Source organism: Diaporthe amygdali (assembly GCF_026229845.1).
Source record: "Diaporthe amygdali strain CAA958 chromosome Unknown NODE_34_length_500367_cov_65_467389, whole genome shotgun sequence".
Taxonomy (NCBI): domain Eukaryota; kingdom Fungi; phylum Ascomycota; class Sordariomycetes; order Diaporthales; family Diaporthaceae; genus Diaporthe; species Diaporthe amygdali.
Window position 1 is genome coordinate 177,492 of NW_026517054.1, and position 19,319 is coordinate 196,810.

At 55.3% G+C, this 19,319-nt stretch overlaps 4 protein-coding genes across 4 annotated transcripts; 2 read left to right on the forward strand and 2 right to left on the reverse strand.

Moving 5' to 3' along the window:
- Positions 1 to 204: 204 nt before the first annotated feature.
- On the forward strand, positions 205 to 1,975 carry J7T55_005463 (uncharacterized protein; the record flags this gene model as incomplete). The annotated part of the gene is made up of 3 exons (XM_053132961.1): positions 205 to 480; positions 563 to 1,665; positions 1,759 to 1,975. The coding sequence occupies 3 exons, from the start codon at positions 205 to 207 to the stop codon at positions 1,973 to 1,975; spliced, it is 1,596 nt and encodes a 531-aa protein (XP_052989083.1).
- A 432-nt stretch (positions 1,976 to 2,407) lies between these two features.
- J7T55_005464 (uncharacterized protein) lies at positions 2,408 to 5,091 on the reverse strand (the record flags this gene model as incomplete). Its single annotated transcript, XM_053132962.1, has 3 exons — positions 2,408 to 3,260; positions 3,317 to 3,891; positions 3,952 to 5,091. 3 exons carry the CDS (start codon positions 5,089 to 5,091, stop codon positions 2,408 to 2,410), a joined length of 2,568 nt encoding a protein of 855 aa, XP_052989084.1.
- Positions 5,092 to 8,708: 3,617 nt separating this feature from the next.
- Positions 8,709 to 14,474, forward strand: J7T55_005465 (uncharacterized protein; the record flags this gene model as incomplete). Its single annotated transcript, XM_053132963.1, has 4 exons — positions 8,709 to 12,430; positions 12,487 to 12,696; positions 12,761 to 14,198; positions 14,256 to 14,474. 4 exons carry the CDS (start codon positions 8,709 to 8,711, stop codon positions 14,472 to 14,474), a joined length of 5,589 nt encoding a protein of 1,862 aa, XP_052989085.1.
- Positions 14,475 to 15,301: 827 nt separating this feature from the next.
- J7T55_005466 (uncharacterized protein) lies at positions 15,302 to 18,393 on the reverse strand (the record flags this gene model as incomplete). The annotated part of the gene is made up of 5 exons (XM_053132964.1): positions 15,302 to 15,556; positions 15,648 to 16,088; positions 16,780 to 17,272; positions 17,345 to 17,725; positions 17,816 to 18,393. 5 exons carry the CDS (start codon positions 18,391 to 18,393, stop codon positions 15,302 to 15,304), a joined length of 2,148 nt encoding a protein of 715 aa, XP_052989086.1.
- Positions 18,394 to 19,319: the final 926 nt, after the last annotated feature.

Here is a 19,319-nt window from a genome sequence, read left to right on the forward strand (position 1 = left end):
CCGAGACAGCCTGGGATGACTTCAAGACGTTAGACAGCAGCACACACTGCCTTGCGATAACCAAGACAGAGCTTACCAAGAATCACCAGTGACCTCTTTCGGGAATCATTGGATTATTCAGTTCTTACCACCACTCGAAGCGCCTTGCAAAAGACCGAGTCGCACCAGTCTGACGGCTGTACGTCATCCGCAGCTCTGCCCATCATGGCAGTAATCGACCAGGACAACTTCTCCAACATCTCATGGCACAGCGACCAGAACATTCGTGTGGGTAGCTCTACCTCGGCAGAGCATGAAGGGCACGATGAAGAGGGCGCTGGCAGCAAATCACATCACGACGACAGCGCGAATCCCGCCGGACTACAGCATCTGGACCCCGGCAACGGCGGCGACGAGATACTCGAGTGCACTGTCACCGACCCTCACACCGAGAACGCAGGCACGAAAGATGCATACGTATCATACTTGATCACAACAAATGTAAGCACTCTCTATTTCTCCTTTACCTGTCCACATACCTTCGTCCGCTGCCAGGGAAACCGGCTGATCACTGCTCCTGTAGTCCACCTTCTCCTCCTTCCAGAAACCAACCTCACAAGTCCGCCGGCGCTTCACCGATTTTGTATTCCTCTACAAGACCCTCAGCAAGGACTACCCAGCATGCGCTGTTCCACCCATCCCCGACAAGCAGCGTATGGAATACGTTCGTGGAGATCGCTTCGGCACCGACTTCACCCAGCGCCGCGCATACTCTCTCCAGCGCTTCCTCTCACGATGCTCCCAGCACCCGATGCTCCGCCGCGCGTCCCTATTGCACACATTTCTGGAATCGCCCGACTGGAATGCCACCATGCAGAGCCGGACCAGCCGCGCCAACACCACGAGCTCGTCCGAGGCTGGCAGTGGGGGCGTCTTTGACAACTTTGCCGACACCTTCATCAACGTCTTCACCAAGGTGCACAAGCCAGATCGTCGCTTCATCGAGGTCAAGGAGAAGAGCGACAAGCTGGACGACGACCTGGGTCAAGTCGAAAAGCTCGTCGCCCGGGTGGCACGCCGCGAGAACGACCTCGAGATAGACCTGCGCGACCTGGCCGAGCAGTTCCAGAAGCTCATAAATCTCGAACCCGGCGTCGAGGCCGCGGTTCACGCATTCGCAGCGAGCGTCGAGGACACGGCGACGGGGCTCAAGAAGCTCAAGGACCACACGGACCAGGATTACCTGGGCAGCCTGCGCGACATGGTGGCGTTCTCCGCGGCTCTCAAGAATCTCTTGAAGGCCCGCGAGCAGAAGCAGCTCGACTATGAGCAGCTCACCGAGTATCTCAACAAGTCGACCGTCGACCGCGACAGTCTGGCGAGCGGGTACGGAGGCACTGGCGCCAGCGGCCCGGCGGGCTTCATCCGCAGCAAGATCGAGGACGTGCGCGGCGTGGACCACGAGCAGGCCCGGCGCGAGCGGCTCCGTAGGCTGGAGGTCCGCATCGACGAGCTCACGCGTGAGGCCGAGACGGCGAGGAAGATGTCCGAGATGTTCGACGAGGAGGTCGTCAAGGAGGTCGCCGACTTTGAGCGCATCAAGCGCGTCGAGTTCAAGGGCCAGCTCGGGAGGCTGGCGGACGCGCACGTCGGGTTCTACGGCGACGTTGTGGACGTGTGGCAGAGGTACGTCGATGAAATGGAGAGGGAGGGTGTCAGGCTCCCGGCTTAGAAGGACCGGGCCGCCGCCGTGAATTGCGGTACCCGATCGGCGAGCAGCGAGCGTGGACCAATCCCAGGATTGGATGGATGGATCGATGTGGAGGATCTGGTTGACACAGACACCGACTCGAGCAGTGATACCGGCAGCAGCGACTCTTATGTCAGTACGGCTGCTGGGGGCCCACTCTTTGGTATGGGCGTATCGGTGCCACCTGGCTTCTCCAGGATTCTGAATGAGGGCTGGCAAGGTCTGAGCGAGCGTTTTTCGAGGTGAAAAGCATGACTATCTCGAGTGTGGTCGCCATGGCTTGCTTTCTAATTGTTGTGGAAAGGAAGAGCTGGGATGGGAGTTGGGGCGTTAAAGCTTGATCAATCAATCCAACAGAAAGGGCAATATCTTTCGTCCTTAAAGAAGACCTTTTTATTATTAATGACATTACTGCCCTTTGACTGTCGCTATGGTCAAGTTCTGTGCGATGGAACTACAGGCCTAGCTATATGAGAGGAACAGCCTTTTATACTGGCTTTTGTACTCATTAAATTGGACCGGTAGCAGTATGCCTTTGTGCCGTATGGTGTGATGCTCTGAAATCACTCAGATAATATATGCTGGCACCCCCAAACGCCTTTATCCCAATTCCCGAACTGCAGTTTTGGAACCATTACAGGGCCTCGAGACTACAGTTTTATCATAAAATGAAGCCACTCACGGACGCCTCCCGCCTTGCAGCCTCTCTCTCTCGTCAGCTTCGTCGTCCTCGCTGTCGCTCCCCAACACATGTTGCTCCTCCTCATCGTCCCGCAGGGCCCGCTTTTCCCGACCAGCAGCGTCACTGCTGCGCTCACTGGGGCTATTTTCCTGATCTCGGTACACACCCTCTCCACCGAACTCGTCATCTTCCTCATCGCTGCCACCCGCAAAAGCATCGTATAGCTCGCCGCCGCGGGTCTTGCGCCCCTTTGCGCCCCGGGCGCTCTTTTCACCGGACGCGAGTCCTTCAGCCTCCTCTTCGTCGAGGAGCTCGAACTCGTAGTCATCGCGTGGGGAGTTGCGCATACGCTTGCGGCGGGCCATCCAGAGGTAGATACCTAGGCCACAGCAGAAGGCGAGAATGAGTGCCAGCGAGCCGTAGATCCAGGCTTGGGTGGCAGGAGACACGCCGAAGGTAGGCAGGAATCCCGGAAGCCAGGATGAGGCCTCCGCAGACGCAGAAGGAGAAGCAGAAGGGGAGGCTGAGCCATTGCTTGTGTCCGACTCGGCAGCGGTAGGCTTGGCATTGACGGGCCGGTCAGGGTGGTCTGAAGGTGTGGTAGTAGCGACATCGCCTGGGGCGGTTTGTCCGGGGGGAGGTGTGACAGTCGTTGGAGGAACGGTGGTGGTGGAAATTACGTCGTGATCATCGTCATCTTCCTCCGTGGGCATGGGGAGTGGCTTGGCAAGCTTGGGGTCGATGGACTCGCCCCAGATCTTGAGGTGGAAGTCGGTCCAAGTGCCGTTATGCTCATTTACCTTGGTATCCTTTACAATGACTGTCCATTTGCCGAGACCAGATTCACCCCTGCGAAGCAAGTTAGCGAGGACACAATTGCACAGCTCGACGACGGCATGACGTACCAGTGAACAACACTCATGAAAGTCCAGTCTTCGTAGCCCGCAGCTTCGTTATCCAACCGGCGGGGCACCGAGAGATGGCTGACAATCTTGTTGGGGCTGACCAGGTCAACAGACAGGTCACCTCGGCGCGTGTGGTCGATGTTCATCGTGACCGTTACGTGCTCAACACGCTCCAGATTGGCCTTCTTGAGCATGTCGGCTGTCACCTCGATATCGACGGCCAAGCCTTGGTCGCCTTGGGGAATTGCTTCCTTGACGTGCACCCAGGGAGAGTAAAACCACGCCTGCGGCTTGACATTCTTCCAGGTCTTGGCTAGCTCTACGAGACCGTAGGCATCAATCTTGCCGTAGCCGAAGGTGTGGCTGAACTTCTTGCCAATGGCAGTTGTCTCCCAGCTTCCGTCATCTTCGTTGATGGGAACGGCAGTGTTCATGGCGAGATACTGCATATCTCTCCACGATATGTCCGGGCGAATCTCGAGCACGAGTGCGAAAAGCCCAGCGGCCAAAGGTGCAGCAGCGGATGTGCCACCATGAGCAGCAGTGCAAGAGTTCTCGCCGACGTCAGTTGTATGCTGCGACTGGTCAGTAATGGTGGCGTGAGAGTGTGTTGCACCTGCAGTTGCTTGACTTACAATGCTGTCACCGCTGCCGCTAGAGTATGTCACTACCAGGTTGGCAGAGCAGGCTTCAGAGTAGTAGGGATGCTGTCCCTTGCGATCAATGGCACCGACCGTTATGCTGTAAATGCTGTTGGTGTACCCGTCGAAGTTGCAGTTGTCGTCGCTGGCCGCTCCGTTGCCACTTGCGAAGACGTAGATGTTCCCAAGCCCATTCCGACCTTCCTGAACGGCGTTGAGCATAGCGCGCCGAATCAGAATGCCAGGGGCGTCCATGGACCGCCCATCGTCAGGAGGGCCCCAGGAGCAGGAATATATGTCGTTGTGTGCAAAGTCGTAGTTCATCGCAATTGCTTCATCAGCGTCCGTAATCATCTTGGAGAGGATACGCAACCCAGCAATGCGAGAATCGTACGCGGCGCCGACACCACAGACATCATTCTTGACTGCGGACACTTCTCCACCACAGCGAGTCCCATGCTTGTCGTCAGACAGGCGGGGCTCAGGTAGGTCCGTCTTGTCGTTGAAGTCGTAGGAACCCTGGGCGTAGAAGTTGGCCTTCAAGTCGTTACTGTGCATGTCGAGACCGTCATCCACGATTGCCACGGTGGCGTTCTTGCCCGTGATTCCCTGTAGCCAAACGCCCGAGACGTTGACGTCGTGGCCTGCCTGGACAATGTTCATTAGATGCCACTGCTCGCTGAATATTGGGTCGCTAATGCCAAGTGTGGTGGCGACGGATTGCTGAGCGGCCAACAAGACAGGGTCGCTTGTGTCGCCGCTTGCGCGCTCCTCCAACACAGGCCCCAAGGGCTTTGGTATTATTCTCTTTTCCCAAGGAGCGCGCAACTTTTGTTTCTCGGAGAACAGCACGCCGTCAAGGGGATCCCGATCATTCAAAGTCCTCTTGCGCCGTCTCCTCGCCTTCAGTTCCAGGCTGACAACGTCGTCCTCAGCCTTGGTCCCCTTGAACACATAATGGTCCTTGAGCTGGCCGAACTGGCCATCATATGCGAGGCCTAATCTTGATGCGACCTCGTCGGGGCTGGCCTGGGGGTCGAGATGCAGGACATAATGGTCGTGAGAGTCGGAGTGGTAGCTGCTCGCTGCAGCGACGGCGACGAGGCCGAGGCCGACAACGGCGGTTATCTTCATTGTTGGATTCGGTGCCTTGTTCGGTGGCACATAAGGGTCGACACTTGGTGTTGGCTCCAACTGAAGGTCGCAGCAGAGTGAGCACTCGGGGATGGATGCAAGCCACCCGTGGTTGCTGGTGAGTGTCGAGTGGGATGCTGGCGTGGGAACGACGCCGGCAAAGGACCGAGGTAAAAGCAACCAGGGAGGCGGTGAACAAAGAAGGAAATCGTGAATAGAAGATCGAAACCAAGGAGTGCTAGGTGGGAAAGAATGGATCTGATTGAGTTGAGGGTGAAGTTGAGTCGGGTTGGGCTTAGGTGGCCACGGCAGGCGTTCCGTTAGGGGTCCTGTATGGTGGCCCGGGGCGGACTTGTTTCAAAGGGATGGAAGGATGGAGTTTCGAAATGCTGGTCCACGGTGTCCTCGCGGCCCGCCAAGCGTTAGACTCCCTGCCTCTTTGGGTCCTGAATAGCTGACTAACATCCCGGATCAGACATCTAGTGCTCACGGGGGTGTGTCTCTGTGAGTGTGTGTGTGCCTCGACCGTCTCTGCCTGGGCCACTGGACGCTGCAGCCGCATCGCTCTTGTTTCTTTCTAGCCGTCTTGATATTCAGATCCTCGTGTGTACATGATGTGGCGCAGAAGCATCTCTTCTCCGGACAATTCACCAGCTCATGCATACGTGCAACCGGGCTGTAGGTACCCAGGTAGTTGGATACATCTAACAAAGGCTCGGGCCTCCTGACGCTCGTCTCACCACGGACCACGGCCGGTGCGTGCCAGAGCCTAGCAGCAGAAGGGGAAAGACGGGATAACAAAAAAGTTATCTACTTTGTGCGAACGGAGAGACAAGTAGTCACTTCACCATGCTGGACTGCAAGTTGAGACATGACATACGAAGCATTCATCAAGAGGCATTGCCCTAAATTGAGTTTCGCCTAGAGAGATGACCTTGGTCACCAAGCCAGCTCTGCAAATGAGCATTTCCCGCCCGGTGTCCGCGTCTAGTGTCCCAATTCCTCGAGCCAGCAGTCTTAGCTCTCGGAAGTCACAGCATCGTTTGTCTTGAGGGGCAACAGCCGGCAAGGCTTCCAGAACATAGTCTAGAACGCGGGCCAAAACCTTCTGCTGGAAGCTCCCGGCACGCCAAGAAGCAACGGAAGCGGACGAAACCATTGCCACACGGGGATGGGAGTCAGATCGATATCAGGACTGCTTGATGGTCTCTACAATGTTCAAGACTCGATCAAGTAGAATCCATGCTTTATCAAAGAAATATTGAGAGACTACCGCATGTCAGCATGGGCGCCTCCCGATCATGGCTGAAGATGTGCTCACTTTTGGACAAACTGCTCCTCAATGAATGGACAAGACTACCCAGGAACAGCACGTAACTGGGCTGTCGTGGTTTTTGGCTACAGTCAACCCGCTACAACTGCATAGCGCTTGTAGAGGTCAGCGAAACATCCAGACAGCCTCGCCAGGTCGCCCGGAGGTGACGACTCTCGTCTTCTGTGCCCAAGTTTGCCTCAACATTGAGCTGGCTGGGGCTGCAGAAGACACCTCTTGGTTGATTGATGTTCCCTCTGGACCTCAATCAAGTACGCTGGCTCACGAGGGTTATCCGAAATGCCGCGCAAACTGAGAGCACACTGGTCCCCTGAGAAGCCACGAGTAGAAGTCTGTGCTTCACCTGCGAGAGACAATGTCTGAAGGCCCAGTCACAACGAGAGTGTATGTCAAGACCGCTTAAGTGTTCTCGAGAACAAAGTTGATGGGTCGAAAGCAAGGGCGTCGGCATATTCCCTCACTCCCTCACTTCGATGATCTCAGTCGCCATGGGTCTGCCATTGGGAATGTCACCGGGCAACTCCAGCCATTAGCCAGCATCCAGCGAAGACTCGCGCCATGATGGTCGGCACTCGATCGTGTGGATGCGTTTGCTGGGGTTGGGTACAGGAGGAACGCTTTGGCTCACGGGATATCAAGCCTGCGAAGCATCTTCGAGAGGAAGAAAGACGATCGCAGTGGCTGCATTTCACTAGATCTTAGCATGTATAAACAGGGGGAAGGGACGTCCGAGGCTCTGAGCACACGATGTGACAAGGACGGGCGGGTGGTGGCTGGTAATGCCAGAAGAGGTTTTCAGCGGCTTGGACTGTAATCTTAGTCTACGTACAGACGATGTCAACGGTAGCTGTAACGACTTGGATCTCAGCCCGAGTCAGCACCGGATGGATGGTACGGACTCCACATGGCCAAGTCGGGGGCCCTCGCGCAGAACCCTCACGATGCATTTACCAGCCACCGTTTACTGTCTCAGGCTCCTACGGAAGCAGATGCCGGGCCGCTTTTAGACCCAATTTGGTCTTTGTCTTTTTTTGTTGGCCTCTTGAGCAGAGTGGGAAGAGGCATGTGCCAGACGCCAAATGTCTCCAGAATCATGACTGCCATCGTATTGCTATCGTCCAAGCTCAACGGCGTAAATCAGCTCCCAAGACTGGCTGTGGTGACCAGACACACAAGCTGCTGGGGGAGATGCAAGCTGTGGCAGGGATCTTGATTGAGTTTCGGGGAGCTTCCTGGCAGAAACAAGTGTCGTCATGCACACGGTCCCCCATCAGCTTAAACTAAACACTTTTGTCTACCTGACCTGGGCAGCTGGACTGCACTGTGGTATCCATTCCTCTATCATCCTCAGCTCAGCTCCCAGCTCCCAGCTCCCAGCTCCCCGTTCAGCCCATCAGCCCGTCAGGCCACCCACTTGCTGTCTGTGAGGCCGTTGCACCAGAGGTGACCAGAGGTGAGTGACGATGGACGATGGGAGGACAAGTTGCAGTCACAGTCGCACCTGAATAGCCCTCCAGCCTGCAACCTTGCAGGGGACTCGAGATATTCCTTGCTTTCTGGCACGAGGCCAGACGGCCTCATTATCTATCTGTCTAGCTCCTTCCCGCAGTCTGCAGTCCGCAGTCCGCAGTCTGCCAAAGAGGCAGATACCAACGGCCCTGCAAACCCATCCTGGTTCCTCCTCCTTGTAAATGCACCACTGCCCTAGACCCTGCCCATGGCCTCGGACTTCCCTCTCTGATCTTGTCACCCTCATGGTCTTTGTCTCTTGTCAACCTCCCCCATTTCCCATAAAATTCTCCGTACCTTGCTTAGTACCTTGCTAGTACCTCGTATCCCGTATCCCACCACCGTGTTGATTATTTTCCTGTTGGGTAGCTTTAGTCTCGCCGTTTCTCAGACTCTTGGTCTCTCGGCCCTAAGCCATCCATCTCCATTTCTACTGCCATGCGACAGGCCGCGATCGAGGATCCCCGACCCGACCGCATCACCTGAAGACGCGGCCGTACGGACATGCGCGCCTAGAAGCACGTCACCCGCTCCCTCACTCGCTCGTTCCGCTGCAACCACTTGCCAGCTATCCTGCCAGCTATCCTGCATACAATTCTCACCACGGCGCTAATCGCAACGGATCCTCAGTACCGCATTGGCTGCTATGGCCAGCTGCATGAGCTGTCCGTGACTGGCACCTAGACAGACATAAGTTTCGGCTAGTTCGCCGGGTGCTACAATCATCCTTTTTTTCCCACTCCTTCTATTTACTTCTTCCGTCCAACGACTGGCCATGGCTAGGGCCCAATCAGGTCAGAAGACTGTAATGCCTGCGCCGTACTGGGGTGACCTTCCTGGTCCAAACGCCCCGGCCCGCTCTAGCACTCGCAGCTCCTCTGACGACTACGCCTCAAGACCATTGCAACCCGATGCCATGGATCTTGCCCCTGGTGTTGCGCCACAGTCCAGGTCCAACAGGGCTTCTGTCCAGACCACCAACACCAACGCCGACGCCCAGACAGACTCTACCTTGAGCCCCTACGCCTCCCCCATACGATCGAGCTTCCAAGGTTATGCTCTGGCTCCCAGGCCCCCTTCGCTCCCCTACGGACAGAGCCAATACCCTCCCGAAGTTTTGGAGAAGCGTCGCCGACGTGCGAGCAAGAATAGAGAAGAGGACCGCGAGTATTCTGACGCCCGTATATCAGCGCTTCCCGCTGCGCCAGATGTGCCCAGGGCTTCTGCTGCGAGCTACAGGCATCCTTACGGGAACGGCGGACTACCTTACACCTACACCAAGGCCGCCACCGAAGAGCCCGATCTCCCTTTGAGTCCAGGCGCCATGGACCCGGAATACCACCAGCCCACGATGGCTGACCGACCAAAGCACTCCGACACAATCGCAAGCTCGAGTTCGAATCGCCGAGTGAGCAGCGACAGCGCCGCAACTACAAGAAATGGCAGTACGAGGGACCCTGCCAATGGGCACCGGAAGTCATCTTTGGGGAACGAGATGGATCGGCGTTTGATGGCAAACGCCCGATCGCCTCTGCAGAAGCTTGAGGTGACGCTCGACAACATCACCAAGGAGGAGAAGCGAGCAAGGGTCGCGGCCGCCGAGCAGCGTGCGCGAACGCGAGCATCGCGGAACAGCAAAGACCTTGGACAGCAGCCTGCGGTCCGCTTCAAGGAGGGAGAGGCTGAGATTGAACCCGAAATTGCTCGACCTCAGGTCTTGCCTGATCCAGTTCCGGTCCAATCTGGCGTTGCGCCTCACAGCGCGGGCAAGGAAAGATCACAGCAGCATACATCGCAGGCGGGAAAGAGTTCGGCGCCAAAGACACCTGTCGCAAGATTCGCGCAAGATACTGGTATCCCGCAGAGAAATCTAAGCTTTCGTGAGCGAGCTGCCAGGGACGATATCAATATCCCAGGTAGCAGCGACCACAACGAGTCTCCCACAACCACGCCGACGAGCGGTTTCTCGCTAGCTCGGAGCGGGAGCAACAAATTGAAAAAAGAACCCCCCAGCGAGACTGGAAACCAGCGACGAGTTGAGGGCGAGAAAAAGTCAAGGCATGTTCCTCAACGGGGGACAACCCAACCTCTGAATGAGGGGCTGGGTTTGGCGGCTGCTCCCGTTGGGACGGGATCCACACCACCGAGTAAAACGGCCGGTAGGTCAATGCGCACCAAGGTCCCACCCCTGAACACGGCCGTAGAGCCCCGACAACCTTCCGGCCGAAATGGTATCGACCACCCGGACTCGCCATTCACCCCTGGTAAGGCTGCGAATAATCCCAGGCAGAGAAGGGACTCAACATCAATTACTTTTGCGGACGACCCACGTCAAAACGAGGCACCCAGAACCGCAGGCAATAGTGGGGCGATAGCTCGGACCGCTGCTGCTGGGGCCACAGTGGCAGCTGCCTCGAGAAGCCACCAGCATGATGGGCATGCCAGCGAGGATGATGACGCATCTGATTCTGAGCATCGGCTTGGCGAGTTCTTTCATCGCCGTGAATATAAGCCAGGCCATGGCATGTACAATCCGCCAAAGTTTCTAGGAGAGTGGAAGAAAGGAACGGTCGGCACCCTGTCTGGGACAATGCTCGATCTGGACGCTGAGAGTACCCCGAAAGTGGACCAGAGCCAAACATGGTGGGAGACACCTCCGTCACAGAGGCGAGGCAGTATTTCGACGCGACCACGAAAGGCGGAAGCGTTCGACGGAGAATACGATGAAACCAACGGTATGCACACTCCCAGAGATCTGACTGACTTCCAAGAAAGAAACACAAGTTCTCAAGAACTTTGTCGATCGTGGGTCGTTCACTACGACGAGGTGCCGCCTCATGCCCGCTTGTTCCTTGGTCATCAAGCGACGACCGACAAGCGCAAATCGAGACGTCAGAGCCGTCTGTACTCCATCGGACGGCCTCTGGGGGGCTCCAGCGACGATCTAGAGTCAAATTCACCTCCCACGCTGTGTTCCTCTTTACTGTGCTTTTCGTCTCCCCGCCCAAGTCGATTTTCGGACAAAACATCGCTGACCAGAGCGGCGCGGATGGTTATCCGTGTGCCCAACGTTATAGCCCCTACAAGATTCAAACCTCCTCTGTTTTTGAAATGCGGTCCACTACTAAGGTACTGTGGGATGCGCACCGAGCGTGTCTCAAGTCGATCAGCTCGCAGTGGGCCGGATGCTGAGAGAAACTTCTGGAGAGGAACCGTGATGATTGTCACCCAGGACCAAGACTCTTCCTACGACATTGCTCCCACTCTGAGACTGTTTGCACAACCAATCGAGCTGCTACCGCCTCCGCCGTCCGAAGTTCGTGGAGAAATTCCACCTGAATTCGTAGATCCAATTGCAGGACATCCTAAGTTGGGCCGCAAAGGGGAGACGCTGTATGTGCGACCAGTCGATCACCTCGATGAGTCCAAGGACCATTCCCTGGACGAGACTGATCGGGGTCTATTCGAGAAGACACGCAGTCCCCCTGACGTTTCCCCCGTTGATGGGTCGACTGATGCGCCAGGCTCCTTTGCAGCCCGCAGGAAGAGAACACCCGTGGACGGAGAGAAGGTGGGCAAGTACAAAGACGTACGCGGATACCGGCTACATGCAGAACGTGGCTACACATTCTGGCGCTTCAGCATCGAGGTCGAGCTACGCGACAAGGAGCAACGAATAGCCTATCGCATCAATCGCGGCCCTGCCACCGGCTTCTGGGTTCCAGCCAAGAACCAGTCCATGAACATCATGTTCCATAGCTGCAACGGCTTCTCCGTTTCCGTGAACCCAGATGAGCTCAGCGGGCCGGATCCTCTGTGGCGCGATGTTCTCAACAACCATCAGAGCCGCCCCTTTCACGTCATGCTTGGTGGTGGCGATCAGCTATACTGCGACGTTGTGATGAAAAATACAGATCTTTTCCAGGACTGGCTCATGATCCGCAACCCGCTACACAAGCACAATGCGCCATTTACCGCGGATATGCAGGACGAACTCGAACAATTCTACCTGGAGCGGTACTGCATGTGGTTCTCGCAGGGGCTATTTGGCCTGGCCAACTCGCAGATTCCCATGGTCAACATGTATGATGACCACGATATCATTGACGGTTTTGGCAGTTACCCACACCATTTTATGAGCTCACCTGTGTTCTCTGGTCTTGGTAACGTTGCATTCAAGTACTACATGCTTTTTCAGCATCAGAGCATCGTCGATGAGACCGAGGAGACGGAGCCGAGTTGGGCCATAGGTGTGAAGCCAGGTCCATATATACAGGAGCAGAGTCGCAGCTTGTTCCTGCAGCTGGGTTCCAAGATTGCGCTGTTGGCAGTGGACTGTCGAACTGAGAGGATGCGGGATCAGGTTGTTCGCGAGGAAACTTGGGATAAATTGATGGATCGCTGCTACAATGAGATCGTCAAGGGGAAGACAGAGCATTTGCTTGTTCTTCTGGGAGTCCCGATTGCTTACCCGCGGCTCGTGTGGCTCGAGAATATGTATACCGCACCGTTTTCTTCATGCCGTTGGACCTTTCAGCTGACCTCTTTTGTAGCTTGACCTCACGCCTGCTAGATCCTATCAAAGCTCTTGGCAAGACTGGCCTCTTCGGTAATGTGTTCAATAAGTTTGACGGCGGCGTCGAGGTATTGGACGACTTGGACGATCACTGGACAGCAAAGAACCACAAGGATGAGCGCAAGATAATCATAGAGGACTTACAGGATCTTGCGGCGGACAGATCAGTTCGCATCACAATCCTCGGGTATGCTCACGGATCCAGCACACCTTTTTGTTTGCAGAAATAAAGCTAATCTCTTTTGCTTCAGCGGCGATGTACACTTGGCTGCGATCGGACAATTCTATTCTAACCCAAAGCTTGAATTGGCCAAACACAAAGACTTCCGCTACATGCCCAATGTCATCTCTTCCGCGATTGTCAATACTCCTCCACCAGACCTGATGGCAGACGTCCTCAACAAGCGCAACAAGGTACACCATCTCGACAAGGACACCGATGAGGACATGATTCCCATGTTTGCTCACGGGGTTGAGGGCAAACCTAGAAACAACAAGAGACTCCTCCCTCATCGCAACTGGTGCTCGATTCGAGAGTACACCCCAGGAGATACTCCGCCGTCAACGCCGCCTGAATTTGCATACGAAGCAGAGTCGCCCGCCGACTCTCCGGTCCGCCGAGACACTGGGCTCTCTAATAAAGGAGTCAGCCGCCGACTTTCCAAGAAAAATCGTGGGCCTTCCCATCGTGCCGATGTAATCGACTCGCGGCCGCCCATTTCTGGATCAGGTGGGGGCGGAATTTTCAGGTCGTTATCTTCGCGTGGTCGTCGCTCCACGCCGGACGTGCCCGCTGGCGAGAAGCGCCCAGGCACGAAGAAGAGGACTCTGTCGCTGACGCGTGGCGACTTCGGTGGTATTTTCCGCCGTAGGAGCGAATCCCGCAATCGCTCACAGCCGGATGATGGCGGTATCAACGGGACTTGGGGCGAGAGCGACCCCGAAGTCGTCGGTCGTGATCGAAGCCAGGGCGACGAAGGGTACGACTTTGATTACGAGGACAACACTTATGACCAGCGAAATAGAGGCCATGGCTTTCTGGGCAGTATCGGCCTTAGGGGAGGCGGTGGCCCAGGGGGTGGAGGCTCTTACGACGAGTTCTCGGATGGTGACGACTCATACTTCACTACTCGAGCGCCTCAAAACACACAAGCCAGCCACCCTGGGGCCAACAAGGCGGCCCGGGTCTTAGGGACCGAGGCATTGAATTCTTCACGTCGTTATGGAAGTCAACACCAGCCTTATCAGCAGCAAAATGCAGAGCGGCCCTTCGGCGTGACTACCAAGATATCAGGGCCGAGCCAGGAAGACGATGAGCACTTCCGGCCGAAGCCTTTTCAACGCACGCCCACGGGCTTGTCTACCAAGCAGGCGCGCAAGAGGGCCAAGTCTTTCGACGTCAACATAGAGGGCGGCCTAGACATTTGCCTGAATGTAGAGGTCTCGGCCAAGGACCCCGCGGGTATCACAGTGCCGTATCGACTGCTGGTGCCCAGGCTCTGGTACGATGCGAGCGACGGTGATGAGGTGGAGATGCCGGAACGCGGCAGAGGAAAGAGCAGGGACAACCCACCCGGGCCGATCAAGCGTTTCTTTAGTCTAAGTCGCTCGAGAGGCACAAGCGTGAAGCGAGGTGGGAGTGCGCAGCCGGGCCGACGAAGGCAGGATGCCGATGATAGCCAGCATTTCGTGCGTGGGGCGAGTGGGCCTGGCCCGGCTCCGGGAACAGCGATATAACCGTAGTAGAAAGAGGCTGGGAAGACGATGGAAGACTTCAAACTCACAGAGGGCGGTAATGCGGCGCGCGACTTTGATGAGTACAAGATGTGGTGCAAGGTGGCCAGGCAGACGGGCCGCGGCCCTGATGACGATAACGACCTTTCGAAGAGCAAATGGCGGAAACTGTTACGACCAATCATGAGTATGAAGCATGGACTGTCATGGTATACCTTCTTACGGCCTTGATGGCTTCCACTCTTGGATTTTTGCATTCGAGCATAGCAAAGCAAGGCATAGCAAAGCAAAGCAAAGCAGGGCTGCATGGCCTTTTGGATTGTGCAATCCTTGATTTGGTTCCTCCTTTAGATAATTATGCAGACACTCCTAGAATACAAAGCATGCCGAAAGTGTTTCCAAGATGACAGCTTAGACCTCAAGTCTTCCTGAAGTTTGTGCGCATGCTGAAGCCATTGAGTCACAACCACATATTCTCGAATACTGCAGGTAGGGTGTGATCATCGCATTTCTAATTGGGCCCACGGGTATCGTCTTCTGTCGTAATTATGGCCCAAAGACGTTCTCCCACTTTTAGTAGACAGGTCCCAAGCGCGAGCCTCCACAATTGGTTCATGAAACCGTGATGACGTGGGAAAGCTCGTAGAACTAGAACGCTCGTAAGTCAGCCCCATGTCTTTCCATATATTGTCAAGAGAGGAAGAAGAGGAGGGTGGTGCCAGTGCAGACTTACCGGACTTTGTCCAGAGATATGCGCCGACATGTCTTGGTCCAAGCTGACTCCCGAGAGCCGGACGACACATCGGCTTCTTTTGTTTCCTTTTTTCTTTGGTATCATAATAGGTGCCGGCTGACGGGCAGCAAGTCAGCCCTGAGACGTGAAGGCACTCTGAGCTCCAGAAGCACATGATGTCAACCATATCCCAAAGTTCTTGCGACCCCAAGACCGGGCCTTTTTTTTTCTCACACGCGCCCCCAGCCGCCTACACCCAGCCGCCAGCGCCCCCCAGGCCAGGATCCGCCGGGTCGATGTGGGAGTCGCTCGAACGCCTCCTCTCCTAGACGTCGTCCTTGTCGTCCCTGGCGTCGCGGTCCCGCCCGGCCCCGGGGCTCCTGCTGCGGCTGCGGTTGCGGCGCCCGCCGCCGACGCGGCCGCCCGCGCCGCCGCGGTTGTTCTTGCCGCCGGCGTTGGGCGGGGGCCGCACGAAGGCGAAGTCGACCTGGATGGTCTGGTCGAGCAGCTTGGTCTGGTGGGCGCCGTCGATGGCGGCGCGCGCCTCGGCCAGCGTGGGGTACTCGATCAGTGCGTAGCCCTGTTGACGCGCGAGGTTTGGTTCACTGGTCAGCCAACTGTCTGCTTCGTCCAAAAACACGGGTGTGTGTGTGGGGGGGTGGTGCCCATACCTTGACGTAACCGCTGCGGCGGTCCAGGTTGAGGTGCAGGTTCTTGATCTCGCCGTACTCGCCAAAGGTGTCGTGGATGGTCTCCTCGTCGACCTCCTCGTGCAGGTTGGTCACGACGATGATCCAGCCCTCTATGGAGCGCACGGCGGTGGCCTTGCTGTGTGTCGCCATGTCGTCGACCTTGGCCTGCGCGGGCTGGGGCGAGCCGGGCTCGTCGACGTCCATCTCTACGTCGGCCATGATTGCTTGCCTGCCTTGGACTTTTTGCGGGTGAGGAGGTCTGATCAAGGTCAAGGGCAGGTCGAGGAGCTGGAGTGGCAATGATTGGGCTGACAGAAGGTGGGTAGGGAAGCGAAGAGAGTGGTGTTGTGTGAAGTCAATCGTAAGAAGGCTGAAGCTTGGGAGCTGCGGTGCACTAACAAATTCCTGGTCGCGCCTCCACTGTAGAGCATACCCCAGCCCGAAGTTGAGGTGGAGTGACACAGGCAGATAGAGTCTCCCCAGGCTCCGAGTCAGACAAACTTGGCCAATTATTACTTTGGTACAGTAGCTTTGTGTAAGGCTCTTCTCTGTCACGTTTGGCTTCATTCCATGCCACTTATAATGCCATTATTTCAGGCTTTGATTTTGACTCTCACCACGTGCAAAGAGTTGAACACGGAACGATCAACATTGTTTTCCTGCGTCTTTCCGAGCAGCAAGTGTGTTGATATCACGAACAATCAAGCGCAGGTATTTCCGAGCTACCTTTCAACAAGTTTTATATAAGCACATTCATCAAACATCGCTTTACCAAGCCAGGCTCAAAGAGTAGCTTCCTAAGTTTGCATGTCAATCTGAAGAGCCTTCCAACCCTATTCAGCAAGAAAGTGACTATGAGATCCAAGCTCCATGACTTGCCATTTATGTCACATGCACTGTACTTACTTGTCTAAACTCTCTCCTTAAAACTCAACCACAACGGTTCAAGAGTTATGGTAAAAGTATCCCTCATTCCTTGGTCAAACGCAGCGCCCGCATCTATTGCACTCGGTCCAGAAAATCCAAAGTCAAACCCCAGAGCTAGCCTCGCGAGGAAGCTTCGCATTTCCCACATCGCGAGATGCTTTCCTGCGCAAGCATACTGTCCCACCTGGAACGGGAAAAACGCGTCCATTTCCTTTGGACCGATTGTGTAGCTTTTCTCTCGTTTCTCAGACACAGAACCCTCGGTTGCCAGCTTGTCGTGATTCTCACTGACCCATCGGTCAGGGATGAAGGCCTCGGGGTCAGGGAAAATCTTTGGGTCGCGGTGTACCCAATATGGTGGCACATACACATCAACATCTCCTGGGATGAAGAGATCCTCGGTTTTTCCATTCTGGTTAGCAAGAGGGATGATCAGTCCCTCGGGAGGTGTGACTCGAGGATTTCCCGAAGGGACAGCGGGAATTAGACGCAGGGTCTCGTTGATGATTGCATCAAGCATTGGAACGTCAGAGAGGGACCTTGACAAGATGTTGTAGTCAAATGTCTCTGGTCCGTCTGGGAAGACTTCAGACAACTCCGACTGCAGACGAGTGTAGAAGCTAGGGTTGCGAGCCAGGTAGAACAATGCGTAGGTAAGAGTGTTTGAAGTAGTATCGCTGAAGCAAAAATGTGTTAGTACCGACCTAAAAGACCAATGTTGACCGATGAGGCAGCGGGATAAGACTCACGCTCCAGCTGCAGCAATGGTTCGTGCGTCTGCGTTTATCGCATTCCTTGTCTTGGGGGCGTATGGCGTCTTCTTCTTGAATTCCCGGAGGATCCAGGAAATGATGTCCGACGGTATCTCCTTGTCATCAGACTCACTCCTAATCTTCTCGTCCACCAGACTACTGCAGTAGTCCCGGAATGGCCTTACTGCTTGATCTGCGCCAGGTATGTTCGAAGCCGCATTCATCACCCACGGAACCGGTTTGACATACGCAACAAATCTCGACTGGTCCTTCATAGCTTTGACAGCCCAATGCTCTGCCCCGCCGTCCGATACCTGGCCGAAGTCCTTCCCGAATCCTACATTTCCCATCACGTCCCAGGCGAACAGTGAAATCCATCTGGTCATGTCGATGGTTCTGCCTTCTTTTTCTGGCGAACAGAGTCCATCCAAACAATGCCCAACAGTTCTTTGTATGGCTTCATCATACTTTGCGATGGATTTAGTCCTGAGAGCTGTGTCCCAGGGGCGTCGACGCCGGCGGTGGTCTTCAATATCTCGCGTCTCTATTACTCCAAGGTAGTCATCGCGCCAGTCCTCGATCTGATACAGAGTGGACTTGCGGCAAGCTGCAAGCGGTGCGATGGCTTCAGCACAGAATATCGTTAGCTCCCTAGGCCCAGTCCGAACCACGTCGCCGTACTTCTCCCGCATGATTCCTAGCTCCAAATGGTATTGCTTCTGCAAGGCAGATCTCCAGACGGCGTAGAACTTGGTGAGTCTAGCAGCCACCGGACCAGGAAACTTTCTCAGTCTGTGGAAAAGTCCTCTGTACACTAGCATCGAGGCGAAGAAGCCCAACATCAACCAAGCCGTCTGTGCAGACACCGTGAATACAGCATCATGAACCGTAACACCTGGCAGTCTGGTATTTATGTAAATGTAGATCACCTCAAGCACGGCGAATATACCTGCAAGCGGGAGAGCGAGCATATCAATCTCAAAATTCCGTGCGACTGTGTGCAAAGCGACACCTAGAGCGGCCGCCAGAAGCCGATTCACCTGCATTTTCGAAAGCGGTGCAGTCGATGCTCTGATGTGTTTCCGGCGGGGGAAAAAAGAGGATAAGAACAGTTGAGAGACTCACAGGAGAAGGAAAGGAGTGGGAAGAACGGAAGAGACGGCGACTGTAATTGTAATTGTAATGCGAAGATGGAGAGCGGCCGCTGGAGGGTAACGTCGAAGTGGACCCATGCATCAACAATTCCACCATTGGGGCACCTGTCGAACAATGCAGGTATAGTAGCATCCACCCACCTGCATATATACCCTCCTCACCTTGAAGAGGAGACGGGCGACTTATCCGACGTGGCTCGCTTAGCCACCACTCTCCTCTTTTCACATGCGTATTTGAGTTTCGTGTCAGCAATACATATCCTTCCTTGCATTTTCGACAACGAAGTCAAATTTGCCGTCCAGATCTGCGCCAGCTCACGTGAGAGAGGCCTATCAAGTCACCGGAACCAAATATGGACCTGTGTGGCGGATTCGAGCGAAATGTAAACAAGCGGTCCGTGGAAGCCCCTTCTCCATTCCGACCTGTCACCTGGAGACGGCAGACTTGGCGGCGACTACCTCCAGCTCCGGCGCTCCAATCGCGAACGTTTGCCGAAAAGCAATGGACCGAACGCAGGTGGAGTGCAGAAGCGATATGCAGATAGCCAAATGCTCTCATGCCACTCCAGGTCTTTCTGGTATCGCCTCATTGGTGGCTGGCACTAAGGTGGAGGCTTCAATCGTATCTCACGGCATCTAGGATATCATTTTCTCTCACCAAGTTCTTCGATCGCAGCGTATGCCTGAATGATGTTTACCCAACGATTGGAAGAGTTGATCATGTTGAACTACGTACCTGCGTATAGTGAGATAGTGAACGGACTTATGTCTCTCATCCCTGACACTCTTGAAATAAATCTGGAATCGTTGGACGATGA